The 24,898-nt window shown below is 39.6% G+C and overlaps 2 protein-coding genes across 2 annotated transcripts in view; one reads left to right on the top strand and one right to left on the bottom strand.

Annotated features, from left to right (window-relative positions):
- The window catches only part of LOC149074100 (nuclear pore complex protein Nup133-like), a 254,535-nt gene that overhangs the window by 18,951 nt on the left and 210,686 nt on the right, over positions 1–24,898 (bottom strand). The window contains exon 20 of the mRNA XM_089247323.1: positions 13,036–13,116. Coding sequence (XP_089103449.1) covers positions 13,036–13,116 — 81 coding nt within the window. The remainder of the gene's footprint in view (positions 1–13,035; positions 13,117–24,898) is intronic.
- LOC149074101 (uncharacterized) lies at positions 1,692–3,238 on the top strand. Its single transcript, XM_089246881.1, has one exon. The coding sequence runs from the start codon at positions 1,747–1,749 to the stop codon at positions 2,536–2,538; it is 792 nt and encodes a 263-aa protein (XP_089103007.1). The 5' UTR covers positions 1,692–1,746; the 3' UTR covers positions 2,539–3,238.

Here is a 24,898-nt window from a genome sequence, read left to right on the forward strand (position 1 = left end):
TGGGATCTCTTACAATCCTTATGTTCATTTAATCTTGTTTAGGCCCCAGGGTTAGTGGCCAGACCGGCTACCCATGGATGTTCGCCTCCAGTTCCCTACGCAGTGGCTGAGCTGGGACCTCAATGTGTTTGGAGACACCAAACCCGTCTGAAACGTGTACCGGGGAGTCTTCTGCTGTGAGGTAGACACCTGGGAGTGTCTATCAGACATTGTGAACTAATACGTGAAAACCTGGACATGGTGGAGAGACTGTTCTGTTTATTGTTCTGTTATAATATTGAGAGAAAGGTTTAATTGTGATAATTGTTGTTAAAGCATTATATTAATAGTTAATATATAATTGAATAAATGCTTATAGTTTAATCAAAATCGTGTTTCTTTCATTGTTGTCATTCATTCAATGGCTACTGGGGTAAAATGTTAAAGAACCAGGAAATGCAAGCTAAACGTTGCACTCTCTCTCTAGCTCTTTTCGTTTACCCCTGCAGGATATTTTGGACAAGACGCAATTTCTTTCTCTTTTGTTCTGCAGTAATAAATAAAAATAATGGAGAAATAACCCTTAGTCACCCAATTTTTCTACTAATGAGAGCCAAAGTGTTTTGTGTGTTGTGAGGAGTATTACAAGAACTGAAGGGGTAGGTGCCTTCTGATGTGGGAAAGATTTTGAGCCCGAGGCCTTTCATGCCTCTTTTTTCCCGACTTTTATTACTTTTATCAAAAACGCAGAATCAAATCGTCAATACAGTACAGTATTTCGAAAAAAAATATTGAATAAATATTAAAAAACCCAATGAATGAGAATTAAAACCTATGATTTACTGACCATTTTAAATAGGGCCTCTTCCCTACCTGTCACATTAGGAGAAAGAAAAATGTGCTCACACGAGAAAACCCATGCACCTTTTGCCCCCCCCCCCCCCGATCACTGGCCAGTCTCCACTTTCTTATAATTCAACCAAGGGCAACTCGGTGGACTGGGCGTGCTCTAAAAGGGCGTCTAATCCGAAGTGAAAGGGCAAAAAAAATTAGGAAAAAATATTTGTGCCTGCTTTAAGAGGGGCACCACGTTTGAGGTAAACAGGGTGAAAAAAAGTTAAGAGAAATGATTTCTGCCCCCTCTAGTCGGAGCACCAAATCCAGCATAAAAGGAATAAAGAAATGACAGAAAATGATTCCTGCTCGCTTTAGAAAGGGCGTTATATCCAAAGTGGAAACGCAAAAAAATAATTAGGAAAACTTATTTGTGCTGTGGTGTGCCGGCGCCCTCAGTTCATATTTCACTCGCCAGATGGCGTCGCCATACCATAGTGTACTTCCATACTCAGTACAAATTTTTCCTTCTTGTACGAAGTGTACAACTCCACGATGACATGTTTTTTTTAATCAGTTGTCTACACACGCCAGACGAGACACGTTGTTATCTCGGGGTCGCGAAACGATCCTCATGTTGTAATTATTAAATATGCTTTAATGTAATCGTACTTCTGGTTCTCTTGGAGTCGTCAATATGACTTACAACTGGTGACCTTTTCCGTGTTCCTACACGCGACAAGTTTTCGACATCATACCGACAGACCGTTACGGTGCCACAGCGTTGTCTTCATATCAATCCGGGTGCATCCGTAAACCGTAAGCTTTAATTTTCCTCTTCATGTCATAACACTCTAGTTGAACGTTTGAAACGAAGCCGTCCGTATTTATTCAGCATTATTTTCGTCATATAATATATATTCCCTCTCGACCATGCCTCAGACTGACGACCAAAATTCTCCCGCACCAGCGGCGCAAATCGCCCGCGTAGCAGTAAAACCCCCTCCGTTTTGGAAAGCGAATCCAACTCTGTGGTTCAGCCAAGTGGAGGCGCAATTCGCACTCGCAAACATTACCACGGACACTACTAAATTCCATCACGTTGTTTCGGTTGTGGAGTCGGACGTTCTCGCATCGGCCAGCGATCTCATCCTTAACCCGCCAACAGAGAACAAGTACGAGGCTCTGAAAAAACGACTTATCGACTTGCACTCGCAAAGCGAAACCTCGCGTATCCGCACCCTGCTACAAGGACTGGAACTCGGTGACGAACGCCCATCACAACTTCTCACACGTATGCGTGCGTTATCAGGAGGTAGTGTGGGAGAACCTCTACTCAAATCACTGTGGCTCGCCAGAATGCCGAGCACTACCCAAAGCGTCCTCGCCGCGTTGGGAGGCGACCTCAACCAGCTGGCAGCCATCGCCGACAAAATTTGTGACCTGGCCCTTCCGGCGCAGGTCACTGCTATACAGGTGCCACCACAACAATCGGAACTGGCGAGGCAAGTGGCACAACTAACCAAGCAAGTGAGCGAGCTAACGGCTGTCGTCCATGCATCTCGCAGCTACGACCGTAGCCCCCACTTTCGCCGAAGGAGCAGCTCAAGAAATCGACAGTACAAAGAGCCGGAGAACGGTATGTGTTTTTACCATACGAACTTCGGTTCAAGAGCCAGGAAATGTAACCTTCCATGCGAGTACCGCGCCCAGCCGGAAAACTGAAACAGCGATCGCTAAACGGCCACAACAGCGATCGCTATATCGACAGAATTGTTTTGGCCGACCAGACTTCAAAAACAAAATTTCTTATAGACACGGGTGCTGATATTTCTGTGCTCCCGAAGAACTTCGTACCTCAAGCCAAAACGCCAGCGGACTTGCTTCTATTTGCCGCGAACGGCACGAAAATTCCAACTTTTGGCACTAAAAGACTTACCCTCGACCTGAAACTACGCCGTCCCTTTACATGGACATTCATCGTGGCAGACGTACAACAACCTATCGTCGGGATCGACTTCCTGCAACACTTCAACCTATTAGTTGATGCCAAGAACTCTCGTCTCATTGATGGTAACACTAACCTTTCTTCCTCTGGCAAACCACCTAGCTCTCAATTGTCGTCAACCACCATCAGTCTTCTTTTGGGTGATTCTCGGTTCCATGAAGTTCTCGCGAAGTATCCGGATATAACCAATCCATCTCAACTATCCAACAAAGCAGAACTTTCGACAATATATCACCACATTGAAACTAAAGGACAACCTGTCTTTTGCAAACCTAGGCGCCTGTCACCTGAGTTGTTGAAGATAGCTCGAAAAGAATTTGAATTTCTGATGTCAGCTGGAATAATTCGACCATCAAAATCGCCTTGGGCAAGTCCTCTGCATATGGTTCGCAAAGCTAACGGCGAATGGCGTCCATGTGGAGACTACCGTCGATTGAATTCTATTACTGTGCCCGACCGTTATCCAGTGCCACATCTGCAAGACTGCACGCAATCATTTCATGGCAAGACGATCTTCTCTACTCTGGATCTCACCCGCGCGTATCATCAAATCCCAGTGAATCCAGAAGACGTCCCAAAAACAGCAGTCACTACTCCTTTTGGGCTGTTTGAATACACTTGCATGCCGTTTGGCCTCCGCAATGCTGGCCAAAGCTTCCAACGATTCATGCACCAAATCCTTTTTGGACTCGACTTCTGCGTCCCATACTTTGACGATCTCCTGATAGCATCAACCAGTGAAGAAGAACACGTTCAACATCTACACCAAGTCTTCTCTCGATTGAAACACCATGGTCTTCAACTCAACCCATCAAAATGTGTACTCGGAAGAAGTGAAGTGAAGTTCCTAGGATGCCTTATTACTTCGACCGGAGTGAAACCCCTTCCAGAGAAGGTTCAGGTTATTAGAGAGTTCCCAAAACCAAAGACAATCAACGAACTCCGACGTTTCCTGGCAATGCTCAACTTCTACAGACGTTTCCTCTCACAAGCTGCACACACTCAAGCACCACTACATGAATTCCTCAAAGATTCCAAGAAGAACGACAAACGACCTATTCCTTGGACAGACTCTGCTGTCGCAGCATTCGAGAAGTCTAAATCAGATTTGGCCAATGCTGCTGCACTAACATATCACTCTCCCGATCATAAGCTATCAGTTACAGTCGACGCATCTAACGTTGCTATAGGTGCTGTTCTTCAGTCACACACAAATTCTGGTTTACAGCCCTTGGCCTTCTTTTCTCGCAAACTGAAGCCTGCCGAGTGTAACTACTCTACCTATGACAGAGAGCTCCTGGGTATATATTCAGCGGTTCAACATTTTCGCCACTACCTGGAAGGCACCAACTTCATAATCTTCACTGACCACCGTCCCCTGGTATACGCCTTTCAGAAGAATTCCAATTCCTGCTCTCCTCGCCAACTTCGGCATCTGGACTACATTGACCAGTTCAGTACTGACATCCGACACATTTCTGGCTCTAGCAATGTAGTCGCTGACACACTGTCCCGCATCAATGAAATTAATCTCCAATGCCCGAACCACACAGAACTTGCTACAGCTCAGGCAGAAGATGAAGAGCTGCGAAACCTGATGAAGAAGACAGACTCTCAGCTACACTGGAAATCACTCGAACTGTCACCTTCTACTCATGTTATCTGCGACACTAGCACCGGAAGTGTTCGCCCGTATGTGCCACATAAACTGCGCCGTCAAGTCTTCACATTCCTTCACAACCTGTCTCATCCTGGTATCCGTGCTTCAAAACGACTAATCCAGGAGCGTTTCATCTGGCCTTCTATGCTGAAAGATGTTGCAGAATGGACAAGGTCATGTGCCCAATGCCAAAAATGTAAAGTGAACAAACACACTCGCAGTTCACCGCAGATGTTTAACCTGCCCTCTGCAAGATTCGATCATGTGCACATAGACCTAGTAGGTCCACTTCCACCATCAGACGGTTACAGATATCTCTTAACGTGTGTCGACAGATACACCAGATGGCCAGAAGCATACCCTATTCAAGATATATCTGCTGACACAGTTGCTCGAACATTTGTCTCAGGATGGGTCTCAAGATTCGGCATCCCGTCTAATATTACCACAGATCAGGGCAGACAGTTCGAGTCCAACCTCTTCAGGGCACTTACAGCTCTCCTTGGTGCCCGGCGCATTAGAACAACTCCATACCATCCGGCATCCAACGGTTTAGTGGAACGGTTTCACCGTTCACTAAAACAGTCTTTAATGTGCCACTCCAACAAGCGTTGGACTGAAACACTACCAATCGTGTTACTAGGTCTCCGCTCTGCCTACAAAACCGATCTTCGCAGTACTTGTGCTGAACTAGTGTATGGCACCACCCTTAGGCTACCAGGTCAACTGTTGTGCTCGTCGACACCGTGCCAAGCTGAAGATCCCAGCAGCTTTGTTGAACAACTGCGCCACACTATGGCCAAGTTGCAGCCAGTACCAACTTCAACTCACTCTACAGGTTCTACTACATGTTTCAAACATCCAGCACTGTCAACCTGCACTCATGTCTTCCTCAGAGTTGACTGCGTCAAACCTCCACTAACTCCACCTTATGATGGCCCGTATCCAGTTGTGTCTCGGACTGACAAACTAATCACCCTGGATGTAAATGGCAAGAGATCAACTGTCAGTCTGGACAGAGTTAAACCATGTTTCTTGGACATTGCAGAAACCAACTCCGACCAAAACCAACCATTAACTCTAACGGCATCAAATCTTCCGAACATGACTGTGAAGAACAAAAAGGACTGCGATGAAAAAAAATCTGGTGTCACGACTCGTTCAGGACGAACTGTTAGATTTAATTTTAAATATCGTGATTGTGTCTAAACATTGTAATCAACCTAATTTCTCTGTACCTCCAGTATACATTGGGGGGGGGGGGGGAGTACCTGTGGTGTGCCGGCGCCCTCAGTTCATATTTCACTCGCCAGATGGCGTCGCCATACCATAGTGTACTTCCATACTCAGTACAAATTTTTCCTTCTTGTACGAAGTGTACAACTCCACGATGACATGTTTTTTTTAATCAGTTGTCTACACACGCCAGACGAGACACGTTGTTATCTCGGGGTCGCGAAACGATCCTCATGTTGTAATTATTAAATATGCTTTAATGTAATCGTACTTCTGGTTCTCTTGGAGTCGTCAATATGACTTACAGTGCCCTCTCTAGGAGGGGCGTTAAGTCCGAAGTAAAAGGGCGAAAAATAGGAAAATGATTACTGCAGCTCTGTAAGGAGCGCCAAAGTAAAAGGCCAAAAAAAATTGACATGTGTTATGACATAAAATATTGCTGTTCTTTTGAACGCATCAAAACAAAGAGATTGAATCAAGTTTTTTTTTTTAATTGGGGAGGGCAGGGGGCCCAAAAATAGGTCCCGCTTGGGTAGAGATTTTGTTTCGAGCTGCCCCTGAGTGCAACGTATGTGTGTCGAAAATTGTAACAAACCGTACACACACAACTGAACATCTTTTCGGAGTTTCATGGATCTTGTTCCAGATACCGGTGAGTAACAGTAAAGCCTCCTACGAGTCTCCTGGAGCCTCATAGGAGGCCTTGGTAAAGTGTAACCACAATGGGGCTCTAAAAAAACATATTTTCCCTTTCAAGAATCTAATGAGGAACATATGTTGGAAATTCAATTTGATTTTTTTTAAACAGCTTTGCAAACCACATTCCACAATCATAACCCCCACCCCAATTCTGTTTTTGAAACTAAGAAAAAGTTTGAGGTGCAAAATATGTATTGTTTTATTTCATTGGTATCATTCCTAAGGTATGCTTCACAGCATTGTTTTGCACCTTGATAAGGTACTAAGTGTAAGAGCAATGATATGTCTCACCAAATAGATTTATTAATTAGTGTGCCAGTTTATTAAAACATGCAATTTTTCCACTATGTTATACATTATTTGGGAATAAGAATCATAGTGAACTTAATCTAGCTGCCTGTATAACTAAGGTAAGCTTATGTATTAATTACGATTTGAGGCACAGTGGAAAACATTTGGATCGGCACCGCGAAACAAGAAAAAAGAAGTTCTGGAACTATAAAAATTCTTAGGAAATGAAGAGATAACATCTGAAAGAGAGAAATGCGAGATTTTCCAGGAGCAGATTGTGTGTATGTGAGAGAGAGAGTGGTCTTTTGTTGCCATTTAAAAGATGTAGAAAGAACAGTTGGAAGTTACGATTAGCTGAGCAAATTCGAAATAATAGAACCATAGATCTAACTCCTTTTTCAGAACAGTTCACTCTGTACAAGTCTCACAAACACCAACTGTCTCTGTAAGTTTGATAAATTTTACAACATTTATCACTTTTACTGGTGATTATGCATAATCCTTTTAGACCCTGTATGCACAAACGTGTGGGTTGCTTCTTTTGACTTTAGATATTCTTTTTTTAACATCAGGGATGTTCCACCCAAACTTCAAGAATTGTGCGTTATCATTGAGATTAAAGTCTGAGGTTAAAAAAAAATGTACAGAGAGAAAAAACAACCCCTTCCCAGTGTCCTCTTAGCACGTGAGCGCGGCCGAGACACCTCAAGAGTAGAGGGGCCTCACAAAAATGAGATCTAGTCAAAATTTTCTAGAATTTACTAGGTAGGGCCTCAGAAAAACCACTTGGCCCAGGGGGCCCTATGATGCTCTTATGACGGCCCTGCCTCTTCCCAGGGCCATAGCCTGCTTTCTCAGGGGCAGTCTTTTCTTGGAGTCTCCTTGAAATAGTTATGCTCAGAAAATGGAGGATTTACAAGCACGCCCCCTACCATTCGGCTCGTGCACCACCCAAGTTGCCTCAGAATGGTTACAGGCCTGCCCAAGTTGCAGGGCCCGGTGCTTTAGCTAGTGTTTACCTGCCCCTTCTGTTTCTTAGTACTGGGTCTGAAAGGGATAATCACAAATGAAGTTCATGAGTTTTATAAATATGAAAGAAATCATACGTAATTTCACTTTAATTTAACCACTTTTATTATCAGCTTTTACCCGTATGTGATTCCTGCACTACATGAATTTTACCATAAAATGCAATTAAAATAAGTATGATGAAGATAGATCCTTTGTGATGAGTATCTTGCACAAATGTGTGATGTTTTCCTTTTTTAATGTTTCAAAATCTCTATTTAAATGAAACAAGTTGGGGTTTTATGCTTGTTTACTAGTTAAATAGCAGTAATACCATTCTAGAAGAAGCTTTTCCGACTTGAGGTTGGGGGGGACGCGATGGGGATGATCACCACACCTAGAGTCTGATAACATGGTAGAATGAATTTATCCCATATTTTAAGGGACAGTAATGACTAGCAAAAATTGCTTCCTCTGACATATCAGTCTGGATTCGCGCCTGAGGGGCGCTGACTACTGTTTTTGCACTGGGCACCACTAGGTCTATGACCGGCCCTGCAGACATGTACGCGCAGGGGGAGGGGAGAGCAGCTGGGTACTCCTGCCCCTCTCCCCCGATGATCAAAGAGTTTTTTTCCATGTAAAAAAATTTGAAAAAAATTATAATTTCTGAAGAAAATACCTTTATATACTATTATAATCAATTTTCGTTAATTTAATTAATATTTCAAGACTAAGAATTGAAAATGTTTCTTCAAGAAATTCATTGTGACCCATCCTGTAAGCCATATATGCTAAACCAATGGCTCGCCGCCTCAAACCTAATTTTATAAAAATGAACTAAGCAATACTGTTACAGATCGCTTAAGTGACACTTGGCACAATGCCAAAGCACATTCACCTGTGACACATTTTCAGATCAATCAAGTTATGCCTGTGGCCAGGCCCGTAGCAGAAATTTTGGTCGGAGGGGGACTACTTTCATTTCGAGAGAAGGGGGAATCAAAGTGGTAGAACAATAGATTTGGCCATCTTTTTCCCTTTTTCTTGGTCATTTTCTCACAGTGGGGACCAAACCCCAATGTAGCGAAATAGTTATCGGCTACTTATAAATTGCGTAACTTATGGTCCTCTCCCGGGGACCATAGTATTATTGTTAATGGAACATAAAAGCCTGTAGAAGCAGTATGTTACACCAAGTCCTCCCCCTCACTACGGCCTTGCCTGTGGCACAGTTTTGGAGCACTCAAGTGGTGCAGTTCTACATCAATCAAGTCAAATGCGGCACATTCAAAGATTACTTTAGTGATCCACATCATAGTTACAGGTCATGAGTGATGCGAGACGTATTTCCAGAGCAGGGGCGTAGCCAGAAATTTCGTTCGGGGGGAGGGGGACGAAAGTGACGGAACAATGGATTTGGCCATCTTTTTCCCTTTTTTCGGTCATTTTCTCACATTTTGGGCGGGGGGGACCAAACCCGCAAGTCCCCCCCCCCTCGCTACGCCCTTGTTCCAGAGCACTTAAGTGACCAGCAACACATTTCTAGAACACTTGAGCAGCACGGAAAAATTTCCAGATCACTAGAAGGATCCGCTGAACATTTAGAGGTCACTAAAGTGGCTTTATCAAAGAAAACTTATCAATAGGGAGAATGTTAGTTCAGTTGGCCACAAACTAGGGAAAGGTTTTCATCGTTTTTGGCACACTGAATAAGATGTCATTAAAAATATTTCATATTTTTATAAAGAGTGGTTGATGACGTAAGCATCAAAAGTCAGCAAACCCAAAACCCCTTCCCCCATCAATGCTGACGTAATACTTGAATGACCCCTTACCATAGATTTGCTCACTGAAGAAAAACTAGCGCACTATGTATATACTTCATACTACGAATTAATTTGTAAATAGTACATAAATTTAGAAAATGAACCTTTGTCTTTCTTTCTCCTCAGTATTATCTGATTCAGAAAAGTCATTTCGGAATCACTAATTCATCTTTTTTAGCTAACGGAGATACAATACTAGTGGAGATTACGATATAACAAATATCATTTATTTTTTCTTGTCTGTATGTTACTAGTGAATATGCGTTGTGTTGTGTATGCCATCAGCGAATGATAGGGAATATATTTATAAAAACAAAAACCCATAAGGCCCACCCCAACAAGAAAACATATGCAATTTACATATAGTGGATGACTGCTCTTGGCAGTTCTAGGTATAAATGTCGATATCTTCCTACCAAAACTTTTAATATCTTCAAAATTCTGTACACAGAAAAAATTATAGAAACAATGAAAAGTCACTAAAGACTGAATGTAGATTAAATACTGTATAGCATTCCCAAATGCATTTCCAATTTACTGCCATTAGCAGTAAATTACAATATAGCAAATATGCCAGAGGTGATGTTTGGTGAAGTAGCAGCTACAAAAATAGCTATCACCTACATTGCACTTAACAAAAATAAGATATTTTTACACTAATGGAAGTTATGACTAAAATGAAGATATTAGAGAGAGAGCTATTATTTTTACTGAAGGAGTTATCTGGTTTTTGCACCTTCATGTGTACAATGTGTGGAAATAGTACACACACTAAGAAATACCTAAAAAAGTGAAGAAACAAAAAAAAACAGATGTGCGTTGATGAAAAATTAGAGTAAATATGCCTTACGGTGACCTCCTGCACGGTTTTTGTTTATAAACTGGTTGAAAACTATTTGTTATAAGCAAAAACAGTGTGATGATTAGAATTTTTAGAAGAAACATTATCTTAGTGAAAATATATGCAGTTTTCATACAAACATTTGAAAATAGCAGGTAAAATATTTTGTGAAAGTTACAAATCATTTGAGTTGTCCGATTGCAAAACTTGTTAAGCGCCAATTAGATTTTTTTACAGAAAGTGAAAAAGAAACTTGTACAGTGTATTTTTCGAACTGACGCTAGTTAAAATGTTAATGCAGTGAAAATTTTAAATTTCAAACAGTCAGCTCAAAAAATACATTCTACAAAGGTTTCTTTCTCACTTTCTAATACGCTTAATAGAGTTTAGCTACTGGATGACTCATTTGAAGCCTTTTGTGATACAGAGTTGATCAAAAATATATTTTTTGCTTATTTAACTTTTTGTCTGTGCATTCATTGAGAAGACACCAACAAATAAGGCAAATACACAAAAAATAATAAAAGTCCTAATGCATTTCAACACCAATGGGTGCCGTCTTCAGAGGAAAAATTTAACCACTAGTCTCGCTGACAGAGTTTCCTACTTGGGTTGAATACCAAATGTTCACGCTCGGTTGCTCAGCGGAAGAAGTACGTCTGTTCACTTCAAACGTCGTGGTCAGAATGAAGCTGTGAGCCTGCGTGAGATACTAATGCAGCGTCCTGATTGGACATTTGCGGAATAGTGCTATCTGATTAGTTCATTCGAATTTTCTTGTAATTCCCGCTCAAAATGAATTTAAGCCATGGTGTTGCGATCGGGGGTGTAGATTTATTATCGTTCACTAGTATATTTTTGAAAGCCCGAATATATGTGCCTTCGTAGAAATCTAGATCAACTGTGGACTTGACTTTGTGAAAAACTCTCGCTTCTTGAAATTTGAATTTATGGCCTTCTTGCCACCAGTGAGCTGCGATGGTCGATTTTTCACATTCTTGATTCTTAACACAGCGTGCGTATTCATTTAATCTTGCTTTTATGGGTCTCCGTGTCTGTCCTACATAACCAAGAGAGCAATCACCACATGGAATGTAATAAATGCCCCATTGTTTATTCTGCGGTATAGCATCTTTAGGGGGCATGAACCTTCAAAAATATACTAGTGAACGATAATAAATCTACACCCCGATCGCAACACCATGGCTTAAATTCATTTCGAGCGGTAATTACAAGAAAATTCGAATGGACCAATCGTATAGCACTATTCCGCAAATGTCCAATCAGGATGCTGCATTAGTATCTCACGCAGGCTCACAGCTTCCTTCTGACCACGACGTTTGAAGTGAACAGACGTACTTCTTCCGCTGAGCAACCGAGCGTGAACATTTGGTATTCAACCCAAGTGGGAAACTCAAGTGGTTAAATTTTTCCTCTGAAGACGGCACCCATTGGTGTTGAAATGCATTAGGACTTTTATTATTTTTTGTGTATTTGCCTTATTCGTTGGTGTCTTCTCAATATTCTTGGGCAAAGTTGATCAACTCTTCTGTGCATTCATGACTGAATTTTCTCTGAAAATTGTGAAAATAAACATAAGGTGGTTACATGACCAAAATTTTAGAACAATTCAAGTATTTTTCCAGAAATTCACAAAAATATCTATAAACTTGAAGTGTCCACTGACTTATAGCTATATAGAGTATAAATTAAAAGATTAAAAATGTTTTTTAAGTGAAATTTTTTTTTCAAATTACAGAAATAACAGTGACAAGATATGTGGAGTTGATGCTTTTCCTGATAACCACAACCATCCTTGAGCATCTACTACTCTCCCCTATCCATTTTGTGCCATGCAACTGCCAACAAAGATGCCACTCTACTCTTTCTCTTCCTTTGCGAGGAAAAGAGGGTCCCTCCTGACAAAATTTAAAATTATTTTTTCTCCCTATTATTCACTGGTATATCAAGTCCCTGTAAATTGTTCACCGATTTAAAAATCAATTATTAGTTCAATCCAAAAGTTCACTGAAAAGGGCTTAATATACCAGTTTAACCAATTTCAATCCCTTTCATTGTTAAATGTTCCACTGGTAGAAAAGGCTTGCAAAGAACCCTGATCAACACTGAAGTATTAACATATGTAATAAATCCAAAACAAATTTAATTATATATATATATAAGTTAGCCCCATTTAAATATCTACTAATAAATCATTCTATAAATTCGCATCTAATTGATTTTTCATTTGGGAAAAGCATAGCTCTTTCAATAATATCATCCGATTTATTTGAAGCAAATGATTCTGATGATTATCTTCTAACTCATATAAATCCTCAACGTGTGATTTCCAACTGGAATGATTTTCTTTCCCTTCCCTGACGGCCCACAACTTTGGTTTACCACCATTTAACTGCTACTTATTTCACCCCAGTGGTGGCTTGAAACAAAATTTCAACAAGTGAGGGGCCCTTACCTCTGCCTATCCCCCCCCCCCCAATTTATGGCCATCCTGACAATTACCAACAAAGTTTAAAAAATAATTTTAAAACATTTTTGACCTTCCACCTTGTTGAAAGAAAATCAAAATATTTTCTAGAAAAATCAATTTATTAAAATAAAACTAAAATCGAATCTGCCCATGACTTACTTTGGGGAAAAAATAAAACACATCTAATGCCGCCTTGAAGTCTTCAAAGTTTTTGTCAGGGTTTTTCTCACCTATATACATCTGAAAAAGATAAGCATAACTGATCTGTGACCAATATAGTAAAGCACCACAAAATTAAGGTTATTTTTACACCACTTTGCAACACAGCTAATAAATACAAAGCATAACTACAGATTCCTATGAAGATGTTTGTGGGTTTATAACAGCCATAAAATTTTACATGCTACCATTCTATTTTGAGAGAGGCCTCGGAATTGCTGAATTCCTCCGCACACCCTTTCCACCATCCTGTCTGTCAAACTGAACTCTCATGTCTCTACTAAAGATCGGCTATTTGTTTATTACCAAAATGTTCAAGGTGTTCGAACCAAAACCCATGATTTTTTTACTTCGGTTCTTTCCTGTAACTATGATGTAATATGTTTAACGGAAACATGGCTTGTTAATGATATATGTAGTGATGAATTATTCGATGACGGATATATAGTTTTTAAACGTGATCGTAGTGACTCTCATAGGTTAAGAGGTGGTGGTGGTGTGCTTCTTGCTATCAAGAATAGTTTTTTGTCAGCTAGGTGTTTGGCTGCTGAAACGTCCAATAGGTAACAATTAAACTTTCTCAATTTTTTAGCGTTCATATATGTGTTATCTATTTTCCAATATCGTCTAGTCATTCATTGTATAATGAATTTTACAGTACAATTGATATTTTGTCTAATTCTAAATCTAATATTTTAATTTTTGGTGATTTTAATGTCTTCGATCGATTGGCAATCGAATACTAATATTAGTTCTTCCTCAACTGTTACATCTGAATTGATTTTGTTTTGGGTCATTCGTTTATCCAATTAAATAATGCTGCAAATTGTTATGGTAAAATCTTAGATCTTGTACTGGTTGATGAAAATTGCTTTCGGTTTGATCTTCATAAAGCAAGGAATCCTCTAGTATCTGAAGATCCATATCACCCAGCATTAGAGACTTCAATTTATTTAACTTTGTCTAAACGTATTGCAGTCAATTCTAATTTTGATTTGAGTTACAATTTCAAGAAAGCTGATTTTTTTGCTTTAACTGATCTGTTACGTCCTGTGAATTGGAATTTTTTGTTAACATTTTCCAGTGTTGATGAAGCCTTGGATGTATTTTATGGTGTGATTTATGACATATTTAATAAGTGTATTCCTAAGTTCAGGACTAAAAAAAGTAAATTCCCACCATGGTTTTCCTTTGATATTGTTGGTTTGATCAAAAGAAAGAATAGACTTCTTAATTCATATCGGAATGGTCACTCTGAATCAGTTAATGATCTGCACAGTGTCAGGGCTGAAATTGAGCGCAAAATACATCTTCAGTATAATGATTATATTTCTTCACTTGAACATGATATTATTCACAACCCTCGTAAATTTTGGTCTTTCTGCCAAAATTTAAGATCCCGTAATTGCTTTCCCAGTGTCATGTCTTATTGTGGCAGATCATCTTCTGATTTTCCTGTTCAGTTTTTTGTAGCTCCAACAATTTGTCTGCGACTGAACTACCAAGTTATGATTTTGCGAATAGTTGTTTTTTGGTTCCATTACTGAACAGAATGTTTTGTCTGCTTTTAAAAAACTCAAAAGTCGTAAAGGCCAAGGCGATGATGGTATTCCCCATACATAATTAAGGGTTGTGGCTCATTTAGCTGGCCCTCTGTCTATCATTTTTAATATCTATTAGTTCTGGTGTCTTTCCTACAATTTGGAAGACTTGCTCAGTGTTGCCTGTCTTCAAAAATGGAGATAAATCTGATGTTTCAAATTACCGACCTATAGTTAAAATGAATTCTGTTTGTAAAGTATTTGAACTTATCATCCATGAAAGAATTTATGGCCACGTTCGTTCCTGGTTTTCTAGCTACGAGATCTTCATTAATTAATTTAGTCAAATTTTCTCAAGTTATAGCTCAAACTATAGATAATAAGCAGCAAATTGATGTTTATACTGATTTCTCAAATGCTTTCGATTCAATCATATTATTCTTAAGAAGGTCAGGGGTTGGGGCTTTTCTGGACATCTGCTCAAGTGGATTGAGTCATACCTTACTGGGAGATCTCGGAGAGTAATTTTCAATGGTTGTAAATTCTCTTGTTATGCATGTTTTTCTGGTGTTCCCCAGGGGTCGATTTTGGGTCCCTTACTTTTTATTTTATTTATAAATGATTTACCTGATTGTATCGATACTAAATGCTTAATGTTTGCTGATGATGTAAAAAATTTTCATGTTATTAATAATGCTGATGATGCTGCTAAATTACAAGAATCTATTAACAAACTGAATTTATGGTGTGTAAATAATAAGTTGTATTTAAACATTAATAAGGGCAAATGTATTACCTATAGTAGGAGGCATTCTCCACTTATATACGATTACAGCATTGATGGTCAATTACTTCCAAGGGTTGATTGTGTAAAGGATTTAGGTGTGATATTTCACAGTTCTTTTTCATTTAACCAACATATTAATTATATAGTGTCTAAAGCATCCAGAAGTCTTGGTTTTATAATTCGTAATAGTAAGCTTTTTCACAATGTTGAAACTATCTTGTTACTTTTCAATTCCTATGTTCGATCTGTTTTGAAATACTGTAGCATAATTTGGAATCCACATTGCTTATTTAATATAGTTAAAATTGAACGTGTTCAAAACAGGTTTTTACGCTATGTATATTTTAAGAAACATCAGTCATATAATCGCTACTTACCAAACGAAATACTTCGCTCATCGTTCTGTTATGATTTCCTTGAAACACGCCGTCTCAGGACCCTTACTAGGTTTTTTGTAAAAATTATTCACTCTGATATTGATGCACCTGATATTCTAAACCTTATTACATTTTATTGCCCACGAATCAATCTTAGATGTCGTAATCTTTTTTATGTTCCTCCATATCGTTCTGATGTTTTGAAAAATTCTCCATTGTATTGATTTCTGAGATGCAGTAATACTAATGATGTATATTTTTAAACTTTGAATTTTGTATATACATGTTTTTCTTGTATTCATACATGCAAACTGTAACTGGGCTTTAGCCTGTAGTTTGTATTTAAATAAATATATATATTAAATAAATATATCACAATATTTCTTCGTTAATTTCTGTCATTTGTCATTACTTTACTGTCACCCTGCTTATACTGTCATCAGAGGTGCAGACATGAAGAAAATATTGGGGGGCTGAAAGTTGATCATTCCATATATATGGGACTCAAGTACATATGCAGGAGAGGGAGGGTGCATTGCATTGTTTTTTCAGAAAGTATTGAGGAGGGGTTCCAATAGTCTCAGTCCTTAGGTTTCGGCAGCTACTGTAATTTCTATAAAGTCTTTGAAGGTGACAGTTTAAAGTTCTGCTATTTACTACTGTTGTAAATTAATTTTGAAAAAGGCAAGAGGGCATTTTCAGTCGCACGCTCTGTTATGGGCCTTGGTTTATATAAACCTTGGTCAATAATAGAGGTTAGTTTTCAGAAAAACTAGTTTGAGAAAATTGGTTTTCAGAAAAAATAATCCGAAATGAAAAAAAATTTGATAGACCCTATAAAATTGTAAATCACCTGATTTAAAAACATTTAATAGTAGCTTGTTTTAATGACTCAAAGAAACACAGCAAGATGAAATAAAGTATTTTTGAATTTTGTAAGAAGTTCAAAATTATTTACAGTAAGGTCTAATATTAATTACCAGGGAAATCACATGAAGAGAATTTTTTCAAGGTTTTAGAGAATTTAATTGTTTCATAGTTTTATTAACTTTGAGATTAGCTTTATCCCAAAAAGATAGACAAGTATAATGGGCTGAATTGGGAATCAATGAAATAACAAAAAACCCAGTTGATCAGAACTTGGATAATCCGGGTCCTACTGTAGGGAAGACCAGGACTGTTGTGCATAAGGGGTAGGTTGGCATTCAGCTTCTGGTTTCTGTCAGGAACCTTTGATCAGTGTTAGAGTCAACTCAAGCTCACAACTGCTGACGCTGCCACCAGTCGCCATCTAGTGGCATCATCAGCAGTTGTGAGCTTGGCCTGAGTCTGGTCCAGCCGTCCATGTACGGTCCCTTTCAGTGTACACGAGCTCTAAGGAAAAATTGAGAGATTCTGTACCTCTGTAGTCTAGAGGTCTAAGGCGTTCACCCAGAAAGTGAAAGCATGTGGGTTCGATTCCTCGCAGGGGCAGTTGAATTTTCTCTTTCCAAAATATATTTTCGCAACCGCCAGTTGTTAAAAACCTTCGCAATTTATAAGTTCTACACAATTACTAAAAATAAGTCATCTACATATAAGGTAACAATTATTACTTTTTTAATTTCCTCAGTTTTGATGTATGCACAACTATCAAAAGAACTTTGCCTAAATCCCGTCTCAACTAAACCTATTTCTAGCAATTGATACCAAAGCCTACCCCACTTTGCTTTAAACCATTTAAAGCTTTATTAAGTTTAAGTGATTTTCGTTTCAGATTTTCCTGATAGTATTTATTCACTTAAACCCTCAGGAATTTTCATGTAGATTTCCTCACTTGAGGTTCCTTGCACAAAAGCCGTAACAGCATCCATTTGATTGATTTCCCAATCACAGACGTGCCAACTTTTGAAATCCAGAAATCCGGAGATTCGCCCGAGGGTCTCCCCTCCCGCACTCACAGACTCGATCAAAAAAAATTTCACAAAAAATTATTTGAAAATTTTTTTTTTAATCAATTAAGAAAAAGTTACATTTCTCTCCCCCCCCCCCCAAGGCAGGTTCTGCATTGCCCCTGAGCAGAATATAATAATATAATTCCATGTCAGTCTTTCCGTGCAGAATAGAGAAATCACATCTACATACTGTTCATAAAATATGTTTCCTTTTGTGAATGCTATCAGTGATTCTATCTTGGGCATATGAACTCTTAAAAGCTTTATATTTTAGTTGTATTATAGCTTAAAGTTTTATATTTTCTTTCTGAACACGTTTAATCGGAAGAAACAATTTAAAAAAAACTCAAATTACAAAGCTGCTGACGAAAAAAAGTGTTTATCGCACAGCTGTTAAGGGAATAAAATAACGCTTATACAGGAATTTCGGCAACCAAGGTCATGCCCCTGATAAACGATTGCCGATAAACGCTACGAAAATGAAGTCGCGTCTTTACCAGTTGCTTAAATACGGTCATAAGAGACTTTTTTTAAGGATGCTCGATGGAAATGACCACGGCTGTCCTCTATGGGTGTTTTCCCTAACGACGACGGTAATCATTGACGTTACAGCAAGTTGAAAGCTTGCATCAAATCTAATTTTCTGCCAAAATCCGGAGAAATTTTAACAAATCCGGAGAGCGGGAGGATGGATGAAAAACCCGGAGTCTCCCGCCTAAATCGGGAGAGTTGGCAGGTCTACAATCATATATAGCTGCATGTGCAAGCAAAACTCTTAACGTCACATAACGTACAACTGGTGAAAATGTTTCATTATAGTTTATCCCTTCAACATGAGAGAAGCCCTTAGCTACTAGATGAGTTTTATACCTTTCTATCTCACCATTAGCATTGTACTCAATTTTGAAAATCTATTTGCAATCTACGATATTTTTGTCTTTATGCCAATTAACAATTTTCCAAGTATCATTTTTAATGTGATTTGCAATGGTTAGATATATTGATGGTTTCCAGCGATTTATACATATACAAATACTACGCCACAACAGGCAAAATGCCCAACGAGGTGGATGATAAAAAGTTGCCCATAAAAATATGGATGTCATATATTTAAAAAATACAGCAACCCAATTAAAAATGCAATTAACACAAATTATAAACAGTATATACACATGATAACATATTATAAAACGCCCATAAAGAATACTTATGGTTGTCTTATTCTAAGAATGGATAGCTTCTTGATTTACCCCAACATGTTTATCGTATTTCTTTTTAAACGTGTCAATTGTGTTACAATTTACTACCTCCAGGGGTAAGCCATTCCATTTATTAACAACCCTATTAGAGAAAAATTCCCTGCGACACCATAACCTTGCATTGTCCCTCACCAATCGATACTGGTGTCCCCTTGTAAAAGCAGTCGATTGGCGGTGCACTAAAAGTTCATGGTCCATCCTATCCATCCCCTTGAAAATTTTGAACACTTCAATCATATCTCTTCGACACCTGCATTCATCAAATGTAAACATATTTAAAAAATCAAGTCTCTCTTTATAACTCAAGCCCTGTGTGCTAATAGGTTCATGGAACCTTTGCCCCCGATATTTCGCCTCCGACATTTCGTCCCCGACATCTCGCCCCTGGCACGTTTCGTCCCCAGTACATTTGGTCCCTGGCACGTTTCGTCCCCAGTACATTTGGTCCCCGGAAATTTTGTCCCTGACATCTCACCCAGGTACATTTAGCCCCCGGACATTTCACACCGGGAATTTCGCCCTGACCTTTCGCCTGCCCTGACCATATCAGTGACCATATGAGTGACTCAGTAAGTAATCAAGTAAAACGGAAATTTATCTCTGATATTTCACCAGCCCTTATCGTACGCGTGACTGTATGAGTGAACATATGAATGATGGTACAAGTGACCAAGTGAGTGACCACATGATTGATCAAGTGAGTTGGACATTTACTCGTGACATTTTGCTTCCCCTGATCGCATGAGCGACCAGGTGAATGAATACATGAGTGATCGAGTGAATTGAAAATTTATCCCCGGACATTTCACCTGCCCTGACCATATGAGTGACCCAGTGAGTGATCATATGAGTTACTCAGTGAGTAATCAAGTGAATCGGAAATTAACCCCCTGTCATTTTGCCTACCTTGACCATATGAGTGAATATATGAATGATAGTGTGAGTAACCACACCGGTGTGAATCGTAAATTTGGGAAAAATATTTTATGCTTAAACTGTAAATTCCAAATTCTTAGAATCCATTAAAGTGTGAGTCACTTGGTCTTTCAGTGCTACGTAACCACCTATAAAAAGGGAGGGGATGAGGAGGATCATCTTTGCAGACACTCCACCCTTGCACTTTGCCAATCACTCAATCGCTCACTTTGTCAATCACTCAATCGCTCACTGGGTCAATCATACGGTCATTCACTTTATAAAATCTTTCGGTCACTCATGCAGTCACTCACTTGGTCACACATGCAGTCACTCCTTGGTCACACATTCACTTATGCATTCCATCACTCAGTAACTCCTTTGGTCAATCACACGGTCAGTCCCGTGATCACTCACTTGAACATTCGTACTGTCACTCACCTGGTCACATATACAGTCACTCACTTTGTCACTCATGCAGTTAACCACTCGGTCACTCATGCAGTCAGTCACTCAGTCTCTCCCTTGATCACTCATATGCTCAATCACTCAGTCACTCACTTGGAAAATTACATAAGATTTAATCGGTCACTCACTCACTCAAACATTTCATTGCTCGGTAACTCCCTTGGTCACTCACACGATCAATCCCTCGATCACTCACTTGATTGCTCATACAGTTAATCACTTGGTCGCTCATGAGGTCATTCATTTGGTCACTCATACGGCCATTCAGTCAGTAACGTGGTCACTCATACAGTCATTCACTCATAAAGTCAATTGCACACTAGTTGATACGGTCACTCACGTGGTGAGTCATTCTGCAACTCGATTAGTCATTTGTACGGTCACTAACTCACTCCTACAGTCCATTTCACACTCACTTGGTCACTCATACGGTCACTCAATCACTCATACGTTCAGGGCAAGTGAAATGTCAGGTGTGAATTTTTCGGGGCCAAACGCGCCAGGGGCGAAATGTACCAGGGAAAAATGTCAGGGGCGAAATTTCCGGGGGTCAAATGTAACGGGGACGAAACGTTCCAAGGGCAAAATGTCGGGGACGACAGTTCCGGATCCGGTGCTAATAAGGACACGCGTAGCTCTTCTCTGCACCCCTTCAACCAAGTCTATGTCCCTCTGTAGGTATGATCTCAAAAACCTTAAAGTATACTCCAGTCTTGGACAAACTAACTCTCGAAAAAGCAGAATGACGACTTTAGAAGAATGTGAATAGACCTTTTTGAAAATGAGACCAAGCATTCTATTCGCTTTTTTGAACAACGCGGAACAATTGTAACGTGCCGATGATCCCCCCGGCGTAAAAGTCAGTAGTCGCCGTCACGTGATCTGTTGTCATAAATAAATGACAACTATTCATCGGCAGCGGTGATCGTATGGCGACAATCAAGGCCGATCGTGATGTCCGCCTACGATCGCATGCAAATGAGGTGACCTTGAAGCCGATTGGCTTGATTAGACACGTGCGGTCAGAAGTTTTTCCTTTAAATACCGGCCGTATGTTGTAACAGGTCTGATTCCGCATTCATCTTTTGTTTGTTCTATTCAACTGAAGCCCTGTAGTAGGACGGTTCACCGTCTTGCTACCGTATCCATTAGCCTTAAGCTGATAATTAGTTAAAATGCAATAATTTACAGTGTTTGAATCCGTTTTCCGGCAGGTCCGGAATCGAAAATATTAAATAATCTTCACAGTCAAAGTTCTTCATTGCTGATCAAGGTGGTCCGGCCCTCAACCGAGAGGCCCCCTGGAGCTGATCAAGGTGGTCCAGCCCTCAACCAAGAGGCGCCCTGGAGCTGATCAAGGTGGTCCGGCCCTAACCGAGAGGCGCCCCTGGAGCTGATCAAGGTGTTCCGGCTCTCAACCGAGAAACCTTCTCTGATACTTGCGGGGAAAGGCTACATCGAAGTGTCTAACAACATCGGATGTCCGATCAATATAAAAGTTTGACTGTTGATGATCATCAATTGGTGAGCCAGTATCTTTCTGTTAACGTCAAATAGAGGGCTCCACGTTATACTAATCTATTGTTAAAATTGACTAACTTTATAATTAAATTGAATAAATAATATTTCATGCGAAAGTTAATTTGCAATCATTTTCCACTGTCGTTTGCCACTTTATTACTGGATATTTCGAACCGGGCAAGCAACTCCCGTAAGGGACGTTGCACAATGTTCAGAAAACCTAAGCCGCTCGTCAATGAGAATTCCCAAATTGGTGACCCTACTTGCATCCGGGATAGACACACCATTCAACTCGTAAGAGAAACATGTGTTGTTCAAACCAAAATGAGCGACCATGCACTTGTCAATGCTAAATATCATGATCCATTCATTTGCCCATGCTGCAGTCCTGTTTAAGTTGGTATGGAGCAATTCTCTATCACTTTACCCCCGATTACCCCCATTAGCTTCACGTCATCTGCGAATATGCTAGCAATCCCATCGATACTCTGATCGAGTTTATCGACAAAAAGTGAAAAAAGATGGGGCCAAGGACACTTCCTTGAGGAACTCCACTAGTGACGCCTGTCCAATTAGAGAAATCCCCATTCACCATAACTCATTGCGACCTATCTCTTAACCACGATTCTACTTATATCCAATTCAGCAAGTTACCACTAATCCCAATATCGTGTAAACGATTCAAGAGTTCACCATGTTGCATCCAATCGATTGCTTTCTGAAATCAAGGTAAACATCTATATTTTTGCTCTTACCCAAAGCGTTTGTCACGTGATCATAGAAGCAAAGGAGGTTAATCACACCTGACTTCCCCTTCCTGAACCCATGCTGATTATCTGACAATACATTATCCTTGTCTATCCACTTCACAAACTGCCTTTTGATGATAATTTCCAAATTTTTGAGAGGGAGCTTGTCAAACTCACTGTACGATAATTGGACACAGCTTCTCTACTACCCTTCTTAAATATCGGAACAACGTTAGCAAGTTTCCAATCCCTTAGGACGATACCCTCAGAAAGACTACTCCTGTATAACTGTGCAACTGACCCCAACAATTCATTAACACATTACCTGAGGACTCTGGGATAGATATAATCTGGTCCTCGTGCTTTGCTTGCACATACATTTTTTAGAATATTTTGGACCTCCACGTCTTCCACTCGAATATCGTTGAGGATTTCATCACCCAATGCAACACCTGTATCCTTTTTACTATCAGTTATTGCTTTCTTCAACACTCTTCTTTTGTCAGTAAACAATGATAGGTCATCTCGTCCACTTTTATACTCTCTGAATGCTCTTTTCTTTTCAAGATAAATCTTACTCACGCTATCCGTGAACCATAGAGGGTGCGATGTACAAACACACTTTTTTCAAACAAAGGTTATGACGCAAAACAGAGGACAGCTTCGTAATAAACTCTTTCCATTGACTTACCACCCCTACTGATTCCAACCGGTCTTTGAAAACTTCCGCTAACCTTCCTCTCAAAACATCAAAGCTAGTTCTCCGAAAACAAGGAACCAGTCTTTTGTTATCAACCTTACCCAAGAAAAAGTTAGTGAAAACTGACAATATGATGATCACTGGAAGAAAATTCTTCCCCCACCGGAACATGTTCAACAAGATCCTCAGCACTAGTAAGAACTAAATCCAAAATAGCAGTACCCCTAGTGGCTTTTGATACATGCTGATATAAAAATTTTTCGAGAACCAACTTAAGAAAGTCTCTTTCATACTGATCTCCAGATGAAAGGTTCTCCCAATCAATACCTGGGTAATTGAAATCCTCTAGTATGATAACCCTCTTAACTTACACATATAGGAAATTTCATCATGAAATTTGGCGATGTAGTTTGATCCCTATTCGGTGGATTGTAACAAACCCCAATGATAAGTTTATGATGTCTTTTGTTTTCAAGCTAAACCCATATAGTTTCAATATCACTTCTCTTCACGCTACTCTCTCTAGCCCTCGAACATGATTTCACGATCATCAATGCCATTTAGACTCATCAATGCCATTTAGACTCATCAATGGTTTTAGACTCATCAATGGTTTTAGACTCATCAATGGTTTTAGACTCATCAATGGTTTTAGACTCATCAATGGTTTTTGGCTCATTTGGGAAGCAATCTGTTGCCAGTGCTAATACTTTGCCTATGCAAGCATAATTCAAATCTGGCATACCATCAGTATTATATTCTTGGTAACGATTTGGGAGTTTCATTTCTCCATGTAGGCGAATCAATACACACAGGTGGAGCATTATTTACACTATCCATTGAAGTGCTATTGTTATGATCAGTGTCAGCACTTCAATATGGTCATTTTCAGGGTCTTCAAGAATGTTCTTGCTAACTACTACATTATTCCAATTATGTCCCATCTCACTATCTATAGGAGAGATCAGTTCTGTTATCCTCACTACCTAAAGAAGTGCTTTCCCTAACCGTTCTCCCACTGAATAAAGAATTATCATGGAGCTGCGGTGTCTCCACCTATAAGTTTATGATACATTTCATTTTCAAAAAAATGGACATCCCGTGCATTATTTATTTTCTTAGTTACAAGATCAACCTACCTATATCCCTTTCTTTCATGGCAATAGCCAACACAAACATTAGTTCTTCTGCCTTTTCTTCCTATTTTGAACGTCTGTTTTTGGATATGGGCAAATGCTTGACATCCAAACACCTTCAAGTACTCCAAATTTGTTTTTCACCATAAAAATTTTCATATGGAGTCATGTCTGAAACTGCTATAGTAAGAGATGTTTTTACAGTGATTTGCTGTTTGAACTGCTTCAGCCCAATAAATAGGATTGAGGTGGCCATCCACCAATATTGATCATGCTCATTCAACTAGGGTTCTGTTGGTATGCTCTGCAATGCCCATCTGTTCAGGTGTATAAGGGATTGATATCTGATTTTAAAATACCCTTTGAAGCTAAGTATTCTTCCATTTTAGAGTTCACGTATTCAGTACCACTATCAG

Source organism: Pholcus phalangioides, unplaced genomic scaffold (genome assembly GCF_987345545.1).
Source record: "Pholcus phalangioides strain wild (caught in Gottingen) unplaced genomic scaffold, Ppha-v1.0 ptg000017l_1, whole genome shotgun sequence".
Lineage (NCBI taxonomy): Eukaryota > Metazoa > Arthropoda > Arachnida > Araneae > Pholcidae > Pholcus > Pholcus phalangioides.